We start from the raw sequence: 13,244 nt of genomic DNA, 5'->3' as shown, positions 1-13,244 counted from the left end.
TGCTTTACTTCAGATTTCTCTCTATATTACTAGTATTATTTTTAGACTTCTGATATTATATCAGAAGATTATAGTTACTTCTCAAATGAATTTTAGATGCTTTTTAAAAGCTAGTAAAATTATAAGGATTTCTGAGAAATATACATTATATTCAAGCAGATTGAAACTGAAATAGCTTGTACTGATATGGGATGTTAAGTAAGAGAAGAAGCCAGGGGAGGGGAACAGGATGAGAACAGGGAGAGATTGGTGGCAGAATTTTTGCTTTTTATATTCACAAGTGCTTCCTTTAAGATTATGTATATACTGTGTCCCTACTATAGGTGTGTTACTAGAGGAAAAGAAGAGAGTCTCTAAAAGAATCTGTCGTTTCTATAGTTGATAAACTTACAACAGTCCTTTATTAATTAGCTAAAATAGTTGGTATATTTTGATACCTGAAATATAAATAGGTACTGGTACAGTAGCATGGGTAAATTGAATTATTGCCATAATATTTTAATTAAGGTGGTTAAGCACTATGAGTAATTTTTCTTATATTCTCAATTTATGCTCAATTTGATACATTTTTTACAAGGATCTATTTGTTGATTTTATTATTGTTCTTCACTAATCCTTTTCTGTAGAGTGTGACAATTAATTGTCTTTACTAGAACAGCAATATGTAATAGGCATACCTGAACTTTTACTAGCATCAGTCTACCTGAAAAATTTTTGAATTTTTGAGAATATATCATATTATCAGTTCCTCTAAATCCTACTCCACAAAAAATGTATCTTGAATCAATAATTTCAAAGCAACTAGAAATAAAAATAAAAGTTTGAATTATTTATATAATCTACACCCTTCCCTCTAAGAAACTAGATACCAATTACTATGGAAGAAAGTTCTTTAAATCTATAAAACTTGAAAATTTGTGTCATTAAAGTTCTCAGCTATTTTTTTATTTATCAGTTGTGACAAATGGATAAGAAATCAAGTTCAGAATCCCATATTTTTGTCCAAATACTCAGTATTTATTTCATACTTTAACTTCCCTTCTTTCAATAAAAGTAGCCTGTAAAAATGTGAATCAAATTAGTATAAATTGGTAATAAAAATAAACTCCCTATTATGAGTTATTAAAATAGTAGGCTTTAGGTAATAAGAACTTAGGTGAATTTCAGTATGAATAATGGCTAATATGACAGTCATCAGTTCAGCAAATAGAGGTGTCCCTAGTCATCAACTCTATTTAGTATGGCCTTAACTACCTACTTTTATCCACAGATGACAGAGAGTAGTCAGAAATCACTACTTCAGAAAGCACAGGAATAAAGTATGTATCAAACCAACATCATATTTCCTTAGAATTCCTAGAGAATGAAATGTAGAGTGACTTTTACCTAAGACAATTGTGTGAACTCTATTTGACCAATGTATTCATATATGGTTATTTGCTTATGCCTGTCTATAGGAGTGTAAGAGGAAATGTTATGCCGCCCCCTAGTGTAAATATTAATTTTGCAGCCTAAGAACAGCAGTGAGTAAAGAAGACTTAGCAAGGAAATCACAGCGTTTTTTATTATTAAAGAGAGTAAAAATGAAATCCTTGGTTTGCTTGAAGAGTCAGTTTCTATAGCTCTATGGACTTTAGAAGTCAAGGTATAGACTAGGATATGAAAGTTTCCTTAGGATTTTCATTTCTATATCACCTAATCCACGAGGATATTATATACATTCTTTCATTTTAAAACTATTATTATAAAGGTGATATATAGAGAGGTTACAGTTACATAAGCCAGGTAATGAGTACATTTGTTTTGTTTTGTTTTTAAACAGTGTCACTGTCTCCTTTATTTTCTCCCAGGTTTTGTCCATCCCGATCTCCATCACTTCTCCCCTAAGTTGTATGTTTCATTTCAGTATCACTGCTATATATGCATTCCTGAGGTAGAAATAAAGTAGGAGTGCTGGATAAACTGCATTCTATGACAGGAATACTATGTTCAATGAATCCAGTAGAAATTCTCACACACAAGGCAATGCTCCCAGGAGGCTTGGCCTGTGGACAATGATCAGATCCTGAAGTACCCACCTTAGGAGTGCATTTGGTACTTAAATAAGGTAGATATGGGAAAATTCCTTTGCCTCTTTTACCATATAAGGTAACAACAAGTGAGGCATTCACTTTGAGGAAACAAGCTCTCCCTAGATACCAAACCAGTCAGCAATGTGTCTTTGCATTTCCTAACCTCTAATTCCATGAGACATAACTTTAATTTGAATGTAAATCACCTAATGAATGACACACTGTTATAACTGCAGAAATGATGTAAGACATAGAAAAAGAGAACACTGATGAGTTCAAAGCTAAAAGTGTCTAAATTATATAAAACCAAAATGCTATGAATGAGGGAATAGTATTCTAATAGAATACTGCTGTGAACATTACAGTATAAAATACTGCCAATAGCTACCACTGATCATTGAGAGCTTTTGTATTGAACCTAGTGCAGATTACTATATATTTGCTATCATATTTGTATGATCTGCAAACTAACCTTTAAGGTAGATAGTACCACCTTTTAAAAATAAAATAACTGCCAATAAGAAAAGTGCATCTCGCCCATATAATGAGTGACTTGTCATGTTAGGCCTCTTTGATTAATTTCCTCTTTCTTCCTAACACAGCCCTGACTTTTGTTGGAATACTGGAATGTGTAATTCATAGGTTTCTTAGTTCACAACTGCATACTTCTCTGCATTTAGTGTTCTCTGGTATACCTCTGCCCAAAGTGATGTAAGCAAACCTTGTCAGGGAAACTTTCTTGCAAAAAGAACATTTAACTTCTTGCCCTTCCTCCATATTATTCTTTGTTCTACTTTAAAATTTTAGATTTGATGACTAGAGTAGCAAGCACATTACAATAGTGGGAAAATGGAAAGACAAACATGTGTTTAGTCTTGACCTAATTCATTCAATTCACATTAGAAAAAAAACACAACTACTAGGAAATTTCTTATAAAATTTTTATATTAAAAAAAACTGTAGTGTTATTTGGGTACATAACTGGTATTAAGAATTTGGGTACAGCAGTTATCCAAACTGTTTATTAATACCAAGGTAGAGCTAAGATTTGCACTCGTCCTTAGAGATGAAGTGTTTGCTTTCAATCACTGGGTAAGTACCACAGTGAGTACTCTAGACATGTCCAACTGGATGTTAGACATACTTCTGGAGTGAAAGCCATCCTCTTCTGTACCATGAAAGTGTTTTGTTCAGAAGTGAATTTTTAACAAGAGTTAACTGGCTAAATATCCAGTTCTAAAGGAGGTATTATGAAGATCCTCAGTGTTTCCACTGACATTTCCTGGAGGAGAATGCTGAATTACAATACTGAGACATTTTCATAAGACAAAGAGAGAATTGATGTTTAAATTCATCATTTATGCCTTGATTTGTTTCTTAAAGGAATAACTCAAGCATCATTGTCTTTATCTCCCTTCCTTAGCTGCAGTTGCTCTTAATCCCTTTTCCTATAATTTGTTGTCCCCAAATCTTCTGCTTTCCATAACCTTGGGCACATGCTTGGTGACTTTCTGAGTATCAGAATTTTTCTCTAAAGTATCTCAGAATAAAAGCTTCCCTGTCACTGTTGGTTCATGCTTGTAATCCTAGCTACTCAGGAGGCTGAGATATGAGGATCACCATTTGAAGCTAACCAGGGCAGGAAAGTTCATAGATTTATCTCCAATTAACCCTCAGAAAACCAGAAGTGGTGCTATGGCTCAAAGTGGGAGAGAAGTCACCTTGAGTAATAAAGCTCAGGGATCATGCCCAGGCCCTGAGTTCAAGTCCTACAACTGACAAAAAAATTGGTCACTCCAAGTCATGAATTAAAGTATTTCTTGTCTGAGGCATGCAAATATTGCTCTACTGATTGTTGTTACGCACTGAATCTCTCTTACTTCCAATTTCATATGCTGAAACCCTAACCCTCAGTGTGGTGGCTTTTGTAAGGTAGTGGCTATGACAGCACAACACTCACTAGTGGTTTCATGTATTATAAAGGTTACTAATGCTGATCTCTCTGCTTATGCTTCACCATGTGAACATTCATTGAAAGAGCCATTTGCAAACCAGGAAGCAGGGCCTCAGCTAGTATACTGAAGTTGGACTTGTCAGCCTCCAGAACTATGAAAAATAAATATTCTTTAAGCCATGTAGTATATGCTTATTTGTCTTCGCAGCAGCCCAAACCGACCATGATAACCAGTCACCTTTGATTTACTGTTAATGATTTCAATCCTAGATTGAAAGGAAATACAGGAGTAAGTGTTCCCAAAACATTTCAGAATGGGACAAGAGAAACTCTTAGATGCAGGTTAGAACTATGCAGTATTCAGTATCACAAAGGAGTCACAGGGGAGCCCGAAGACTGAGTGCTCCCCAAGGGACTCTGACATCTGTCCTCCCTCACCATTCTACCGCTTCTACTGGTCACATTGAGACTATCACAACAACACTTATCCTTCAATGATGTTGAGCATCACAAGGTCAGGACAGAAGTTTTCTTAATTTCCCCAACATCAGTCTCCATATGGCTAGGCCAGACTGCCTTTTCTGATATAATGCTCCATGTTTTCTTGGGCCTTAAAGCAATTGAACTTTGATCTCTTCAACTTGAGAATGTCTGTTATCAATAAATCTCTATAGTTTAAACTTCTTACTGAAGCCACAGCTTTGCCTTTTGCTTCAAATAAAACCCGTTCCTTTGAAACATCACTGTCTTGTATCTCCCAAGAGGTGGATGTATAACCACTCTTAAGTCTGCTAGTAAGCTGGGCACATATTCTCAGTACACAAGAGGCCAAAGCAGGAGGATTGTAATTTGAGTCCAGACTGGATCACAGAGCAGAAGCTCTAAGGAATAATTAAAAACCAACCAACAAACTAATTCCTCTACTAATGTGACAATATGGGCAAATATTCTCCTTGTTGTTCCTTCATACTTCTCAAGTTTTCTACCTCTGTTCCTCATGCCTAGAATCCAGCTTCAAAATTCATTTCTCTAAACTTCCTTCACCATGTCCTCCAGTCACCTTGTATTATGGTCACCTTATAATCTCTGATGACTTATAGCACTCTGATTATAGCACTCTGATGACACTCTGATGACACTGTTCATCTAGTCCTGAGATATCCTTGGCCTTGGATAACTCTTTCCTCTGGGTACTTTTCTTCTGATAACCTTGTGCACTCTGATCATTTTATTCACCTAAGTTGTTTGGAACCATCCATTCCCTCGTCCTATCATTAACAGACATTTCTGAGAACTGTCACTTAGAAGTATGTCTGTATCTAAAAATCAGGTATAGAATTTACTTGTCAGTATGAACAGTTTCACAGAACACTCACATCTCATGAGATCATTCTGTGATCATGGTGATACTAGCCAAAAGCAAGACCACCCCCTTAATGCCTGAGCACTGATATAAACAGAACCAGAACTTCTGTTACTCAACATCCTCATCTACCAGCCCAATTAAGCAAAATCAACTTCTCTACCTGCTTTAACTATCCTTCCACTCTATCCCTCGTAACTCCAATCTAAAAACCCAACCAATCTTCAGCACAGTAACCAATCCAGAGTGAACCCTTGCCTTACTAACCTACCTAGAAAAATCACCTCAAACAATTCCAAATCCTCTGGATCTACAACTTCATTTGATGACATAATATTCCCTCCCCATTGTGCTTAGTTTACCTTCTTCAAATGAATACTAATGGGCTTGCTTCATTCAGCTTGAGATAGATTCCTGATAAGATTGGGTTGATGGACATAAAGGGAATTCTGTATATATTTCATGGTTTTTATTTTGTTGTTGTAAAATATAAAAAATTATATTACATTATTCTAGTGAGTTCATTTTTTATATTAGGCTAATAAAGTGTGTACTTCTAAAATTAATTTTAAAGTATTTTCTCCCATTCAGAGACAGATTTAGTTTCTTTCAGTACAAATAAAAGTATATATGACTAACTATCAGAGTAGGGTAGATGAAAATGAGTCAGCTTTACATAGTAATAGTGAGGTATAGTAGTTTTTTGATAGGAAGTTTTGAGAAACAGATTGTAATTTAGGCTGAGATTTCAAATGAATTTATTTTGCAGTGGTTTATAAGTCAACAAATATTTAAAAAAAAGGTTTAGCCCTCCATAGTTATCAACATAGAGTGGTTTATTCCTATGAAATCCAAATGGAATTTATATTTTCAACATTTAGTTGCCTTGTTTTAAAAACAATTTTATGAAATAATGCTGCACATCTGAATTCTTCAACTACATAGAAACAACTGGTACTAGAGGTGAACTCATGTGTGTGTGTGTGTGTGTGTGTGTGTGTGTGTATACATGCATACAAATAGAATTTACATTAAGGATTTGACTAATTGTAGTGGCTGAAAAGCATGAATGTGACAATCAGACAGTCTCCCTTGCTAGCCAACATAGAAACTGATTCATTAGCTACAGGCATAATTTCTTTTACAAGATACCTCAGTTTTTGTTCTTAAGGACTATCAACTGACTTCAAGATGCTAAATCACATTATCAAGGACAATGTTCTCTCAACTTAAGGTCAACTGATTCTACATATTAATTACTTTGACAAGATAAGTTAAACAGCAATACCTAGGTTAATATTTGGTTAAATGACTAGTTAATTCTCCATTATATTGAATATAACTCATTTTTAAGGCTACTTAAGAGGAAAGTTTTCTTATCATTTAAACACAACATTGCTCTCATAAACATTTAGTTAATTGAAAAAAGCATGCAACTTTCTTGTAGTGGTAACAAACCATTATGAAAGAGTTCAGAACAGTATATCAGGTAATGGTTTTTGCTTACATTGAAAACTAGGATTGAATTTTAATTATTTATTACCCAGACTTTATCTTACAATGTGCCAGGAAGTATACTATAACACACTTAGAAATATTAATGGTCCTTGCTAGCTGAAGACATTATAAATATATATTGCAAGCTTTTCTTATATTTAATGGATAATTAAATATGAAACACAGCAAGTGTAATGATTTCAAGCTAAACTTTGAAGACATATATATTTCTCGGTTGTATTTCTGATAGTTGGCATTATAAATATGATTTTAAAAGTGTAAGTTGTCTTCAAAAATTCTGACTTAAGTATATCACAGATTTATAATTACAATTGTTTTCCCCCAAAGAATCAATCTAATTCTTAAATCTCAGTGATCACCTTCAATAGTACTACCCCAGTTAATCAGAGTCACTAAAGAAAATTATTTTACTGCTACACTTGTAAACCAGTTTACAAATATTTTACGTGAATTGTTTGGTTATATAGTAAACTGCTAAAATTATTTAGTCATAAAGTGAAGAATAAAATCATGTTCAAATAACTTTTGAAAAAGAGCAAATGCAACAAGCAAATATGTAAGACACTTGTGACATAACTGAGAGCCTGCTGTTTTAATTTAATTTAGTTATTAAGATTTTTTGTGTGCTTGCAATAGAATCCAGAACTGATAAGAATGTGTTCTACCACTAAGCCACACCAAAACTTGCATCTTAAATACAAATATTATTCTAAAACCATTCCATTGTTGTTACTGTGAAAATAGTTCTAGATATTTGATCTGAAGAGAACTGTCCATTAATTACTTCAACTACTGTATGGTAAGCAGATACTAGAGAGGGGTAGAAAGATGATGAAAGCTTTTGGTAGGCTATTGGTTTTCTAAGAATTGCTTCTATCAAGACCCATGTACAAAAATGAAAATTCTTTATCCATAAGCACACTGATTTTTGGAGTGCTCTCATCATTAGAGGAGGAAGTGTAAGTAAATACAGAATACGCAGGACAAGAAAAATCAATTTTGAAATGTGGTAAACAGAAGTACATTAGTTTTCAATTGACATTTAAAACCAAATATACACATTCAATGAAGTGCTTCCATGGCCTAAATTTGATCCTGAACACAACTGTATGAATTGTCTAGGTCTAGGTCTAGGTCAAAGATCTGATTCACCTTCATGTTTGGTAAGAATATAAATGCTACCATCAATAAACCACAAAATATTGGAAAGACAAGATACAATGCCACAATGTGAATTTCATCTACCTCAAGTAACTGAATCAATAGCTTATGTGAAAATCAAAATCAAGAGTATTACTTGAAAACATTCACCTCCACAATATCCCCTACATTTCACAATAAAAATTTAACTATCAGTGGTTTTCCTTAGTTGAACGTGTTCTAAAAAGGCATATATATATATATATATATACATATATATATATATATATATATATATGATAAAAAGTTTCACCACAATAAAAACCAATTTGGTAGATAAAGTTCAGAAAAACAAGGTACGATATAATAATATTTAATAGTGAATGTATAGGAGTTTTGAGGAAATTGATTAAATGAAAAAATCAAGTTCAACAGTTTGAGAATATATTAATATGCCACACTAATCTATCCTTGCTCTTAAACTCTGTTGAGAATGTTAATCTACCAATGTCAAATTTTCAGTTGCACTATCTAGAAATTGATCTGTTTAACCCTAGTTATACTATTAATTTATCACCAAAATTAGCCTCAGTGAATGGGAAAATGTTTTCAGATTGCATTCTCTAAGAGACATAGGAAACGTATTAGGAAAAAACATGCACAATAAAATATATTCTATAATTATAATTAAAACAAAATAGCCACTGAAGCCAATGTAATCTTAGTTACTCAGAAGGCCAAGATCTGAAAATCATGGTTTGAAGCCAACGTAGGTAGAAAAGTCCATGAGACTCTTAGCTCCATAAACCATCAAAAAGTCTGAAGCAGAGCTGGAGCTGAAATAATAAGAGCTAGACTTGAGCAAAATTATTCAGTAATAGTGTCCAGGCTGAGTTCAAGTCCCAGGATCTACCCCTCCCATCATATAGTATATTTTAAACATCTGTGTAAATTTTGTAAGTTCTTATATACACAAAAAAATGTTTTCCTCCTTTGCAAAGCTATTCACATGAAAATAGCCTGAGTAACAAGAAATCTATACACACATCAAAAGAGATGAATATTCTTTTCAGCAGAACCAAAATGAATAGGAACATTACTAACCATAGCATGTAATAGTCGTGCTGAAAACACAAAACCTGTAGTGCCTAGAAGCGGGCTTTGCAATGGAACTTTGAATGGATTAAATAAAAAGTATGTGAGGAACCAATTAATAAATTAATATGTCTTGTCTTCCTGACCTTACCATTTATATTGGAAATGGAGGGCAGCCTACAGGAACAGGATTTAGGCCAGACAGAATTTAGTGATGCTTATACTTTTGAGAATAAAAGATAACATAAATTTAGAGTCGAAGTATTCTGTGAATCTGGCAATATTTCTCCATGTTTTGAAGCAAGCAGAAAATAAAATGCCTACAACTGAATATGTAACATTATCTCTTAGGAAATTTGCAATATCAATATTTACTTCTTGTGTGAACTCCAAAAAGTACTCAGTCTTTTTCAATTTAGTAGTAAGTAAAACAGCCTCAAGACATAAGATAATAAAGTGCTGACTACTTAACAGAATGTAAGCAAAATCTCAAAAATGATACCTAAGATTATAAAATTAAAAGTTAAAATATGGTGCATAATTAGAAATTCTATATTACAAGTTTTTAAGTATATATGTAGAACAAATATGTTCAGGGTGATCAATTGTAAAAGTATATAACTAAATGGAAACTTTATTCACTGCCACCGATTCTGTAATTTATCCAGAAATATTCTGGGAAATTAATACAGTATTAGTTTATTTCTTTGTCCATAAAATTAAAGATATATAAGATCTGCAGTTTGTAAAAAAAAATCTCATGACAAGTTGACTGACATCACTTCCAAAGACAGAACAAAATGGAGATTTGTAAATTTTTAATTTGTCAAATGGAAAAAGTTCCTGAGCAGGTTGAAGATTAACAGCAAGTTTGTCTTTAGGTACTCTTTTTACAAAATGCTGTGCTTAGTAGGCATAATATTATATCGAGAGGATTGTATACTTTGATGATCTCAATATGAGTGGCAGAATTGTTCTTGGATTTAAGCTAAAATATTAATCAATGTCACTGAACTAGGGACTGCAATAACTTTTTATACAGTGTTGGCAGTTCTATGTTTTACATTAATCTCATGAACTTTTTTGAAGTTTATAAAATTATTTTTCAATAAATATGAATCTTAGTGAAATCAAAACATTCATCATTTTGTAAATGAAATTAATTTGCTCTTTTTGGGGGACAAATCCAAATACTTTCTCCCCAAGTAGCTTTGTTACACTTTCCCAAAGTAATAAAATGAAAAAAGATCCTTTGTGATATTATTCAAATTCTTTAAAACTATTACACCTTATGAAATCTAAAACTGTAACATTTTAAAAGTCAAATTCAAGAATGTCAACAATCAAATATAAAATAAAATAGAAACAATGTTGTATTATTATTCCATGATTCTGAGATTAAAAGCATTAGCCAGGTGGAAAACATAGGTTTTTATTTGGCAATTCTAAATTTAAAAATATAAATTGAGAAACTTGTACTTTTCAAAGTGTGTTATATTATCTTCAGGTAGTTGGTTTCTTATTAAAGTTGTTAATTCATAGAGCATTAAACCTAATATGCTACTTGTATGCTAATTTTAGTTGTGAATGAATTATAGTTTATAGTAAGTCTTCATAGCACTGTATGTACATTTTAATGATCAGTATAGACATTTCTTTTAACAATTAAAATCATTCCTTTAGGAAGATGTCTAAAACTTTTTGTATTGTATTTAAAGACACACATAAATTTCATCATCTTCAACAACAAAACTTATCAAAAGGTGTCTTGAAAACACATATATGTTTTTGGTAAAGAAATTGTTCAAACATAGTTTGATGATCATCTGAAAATATGCATGACTTAGTAGGAATTTCACACACAAGTAACACAAAGTTAGACTGTTTATAAACAACCTGAAAGGATTAGAACACAAAAGATTCCTAAATTTCCATCCTTAAGATTAATGAATATGATGTCAGTCATTTCAGATCACATTATTTGTTGTTTCTAACATTTGCCTATACTTACACTTATTAACTTCATTGAGATGGTTGCTGTTTGTTACTCATTTTATTTACAAGGTTACACTGGAAAAACTATGTTTAACCTACCTTTCCTAGACATTAGTGATAAAGAAATTATCAGCTTCAAACTTACAAAACCAGTCAGCAAAAGCAAATTCAACCACTGTCAGAAACCCCAAGATTCAATTAAGAATCAACAGTCATATTTTAACAAGTTGAACAACTAGTTTTCTATGAACGGTACTGTGTTTGGCCCCTACATTGTGAGAGTAACTAGGGACATGAAATCTTATTCAATAAGTTTGTCTTTTTGTTCTGAGTGAAAATTGAATTTTTTTCATCAGTGCTTACTTTTTTTAAATGAAAAGTTTTCCCTCCTCAAAGTTTTACCTTTCCACCTAGTTGAGTTCCCTAAGAACAGAATAGTATGAATATCTCCTTTAGATTGTTTGCTATTCTATGTAATACTCAAAGAAATCCAAACAAAATTTTCTTTTGTTCAGTAATAACAACAAATAACCACCTCCAGAATGACAAGCAAAACAAAAATTAGTCTTGCTTCTGAGTTTTAAGGGGCCTGGAAGAAGTGTGACAAGGAAAAACATGAAGACATGAGTGCATTCCATCAATGCTGGAATTCATTTAAAACTTCAGATGAAAATGTTCACTCCTTGGAAATCACACTACAGTTGTTTTGTGTGTGTGTGTGTGTGTGTGTGTGTGTGTAAAATGAATTTTAAGATATATAGAAAAAATAGATTAAGAATAATGTGTTTACTTTTGGATTTAAACTTCTACTCCAGTCAAGTTAAGAAAATACTGGGGAAAAAAAAAAGGAGGGGGAAAACTGCTGGCTAATGGTCCCAGACATTAGTGGATCCAAATTTGCACCTTCCCTTTGGCTCTACTGTCTGCAGTACGTGGCCCAATGAGACTTCAGCCTCCTTCTCTTCTCCCTTATGGAGATACCTACTTCTCCAGAGACACTAATACAGGACAGCTGGTCCTGGCAGGGAATTTAGGCAGCTAAAGGAATTTGCAATGAAAGTGGAATCCATCACTTTACCACTATTCTCTATGCTCTGCCCATCTTTTCCCACCAATCAGGAGTCCTTTTCCCTTTCCTTCTAGGATGCTGAACGTTGTAGCTCTGTGATCCAGTGAGAACCTTCTACCACTGTAAGTTGGGTTTGTCGAACACATTTCCAAGTGGCCTGAAGTGTGACCTGGGCACTGCCCGTTACACCCTAACCCCCAAACTTCATGGAGCGACAAGCTGAAAGTTGACAGGGTGGGATGGTGTTGGAATCATTCTGCTAAGCTGAGTACTGACAAATTCTCACTAGAGAAGTTTGCTGCCAACAGTCCTTCAAGGGAAGAGCCAACATGATAACTCCACCGAGCCACCTCCTCCTTCCCAGGAGCCAGGCACATGGCTCCCACTTCTGTCTCCCTCAGAGACTCCACATCCTCACTCACCTTCAGATGAACGAGGTGATAAGTGATAGGGTCTCTTAGGTATAGGATTTTTTCTCTCCCTCCCTCCCCCACCCCTTTTTCAAGAGGAACTATCAATACTGTTTCAAGCAAGCGACTGCGGTACTAATCTTCAGCCTTCTGGAGTGGGGTGGCAAGAGACCCAAGTTTTTTGGTTTTTTTTTTTGTTTTTCGGGGTTTTTTTTTTTGGAAGTGTCTGCCAAAGCCAGGAATCCCAGCATACCTAAAATGCCTTCATTTCCCCCGTCTACCCCCAATTCTCCTCACCCCACGCCCATCGGATAATGAATGAATATATTATAAACTATGCTGAATCGCAACACCTTCCAAACCTCACAGTAACCTCAATCCAACAAATGCCGTCTCTAAGATTCTTAAAGGAGAGAGAGAGAGAGAGAGAGAGAGAGAGAGAATGTGATTACCAGAGTTTTGTTCCCATTCTTGCTGAGAGGACCCCGGAAAACTCCCTTGATGTTGCGAAAGTGTCCGTTGCTGAGATGCGTGGAGCTGATGACAATGTAGTAACACTCCATGGGGCAGCCGCTGCCTCCTCCTCCGCAGCCGCAGCTTCCCCCGCGTCCCGCGCCCGCCTGCCCGC

General features: G+C 34.2%; 1 protein-coding gene across 1 annotated transcript in view; it reads right to left on the bottom strand.

Moving 5' to 3' along the window:
• Znf804a (zinc finger protein 804A) overlaps nt 1-13,179 on the bottom strand; it is a 235,383-nt gene extending 222,204 nt beyond the window's left edge. The window contains exon 1 of the mRNA XM_013028727.1: nt 13,069-13,179. Within this exon, the coding sequence (XP_012884181.1) occupies nt 13,069-13,179 (111 nt within the window). The remainder of the gene's footprint in view (nt 1-13,068) is intronic.
• Nucleotides 13,180-13,244: the final 65 nt, after the last annotated feature.

The sequence above is a fragment of the Dipodomys ordii genome, unplaced genomic scaffold (genome assembly GCF_000151885.1).
Source record: "Dipodomys ordii isolate 6190 unplaced genomic scaffold, Dord_2.0 Scaffold5, whole genome shotgun sequence".
NCBI lineage: Eukaryota > Metazoa > Chordata > Mammalia > Rodentia > Heteromyidae > Dipodomys > Dipodomys ordii.
The sequence above is the reverse complement of the archived record's forward strand: the minus strand, read 5'-3'. Positions and strand labels throughout refer to the sequence as shown.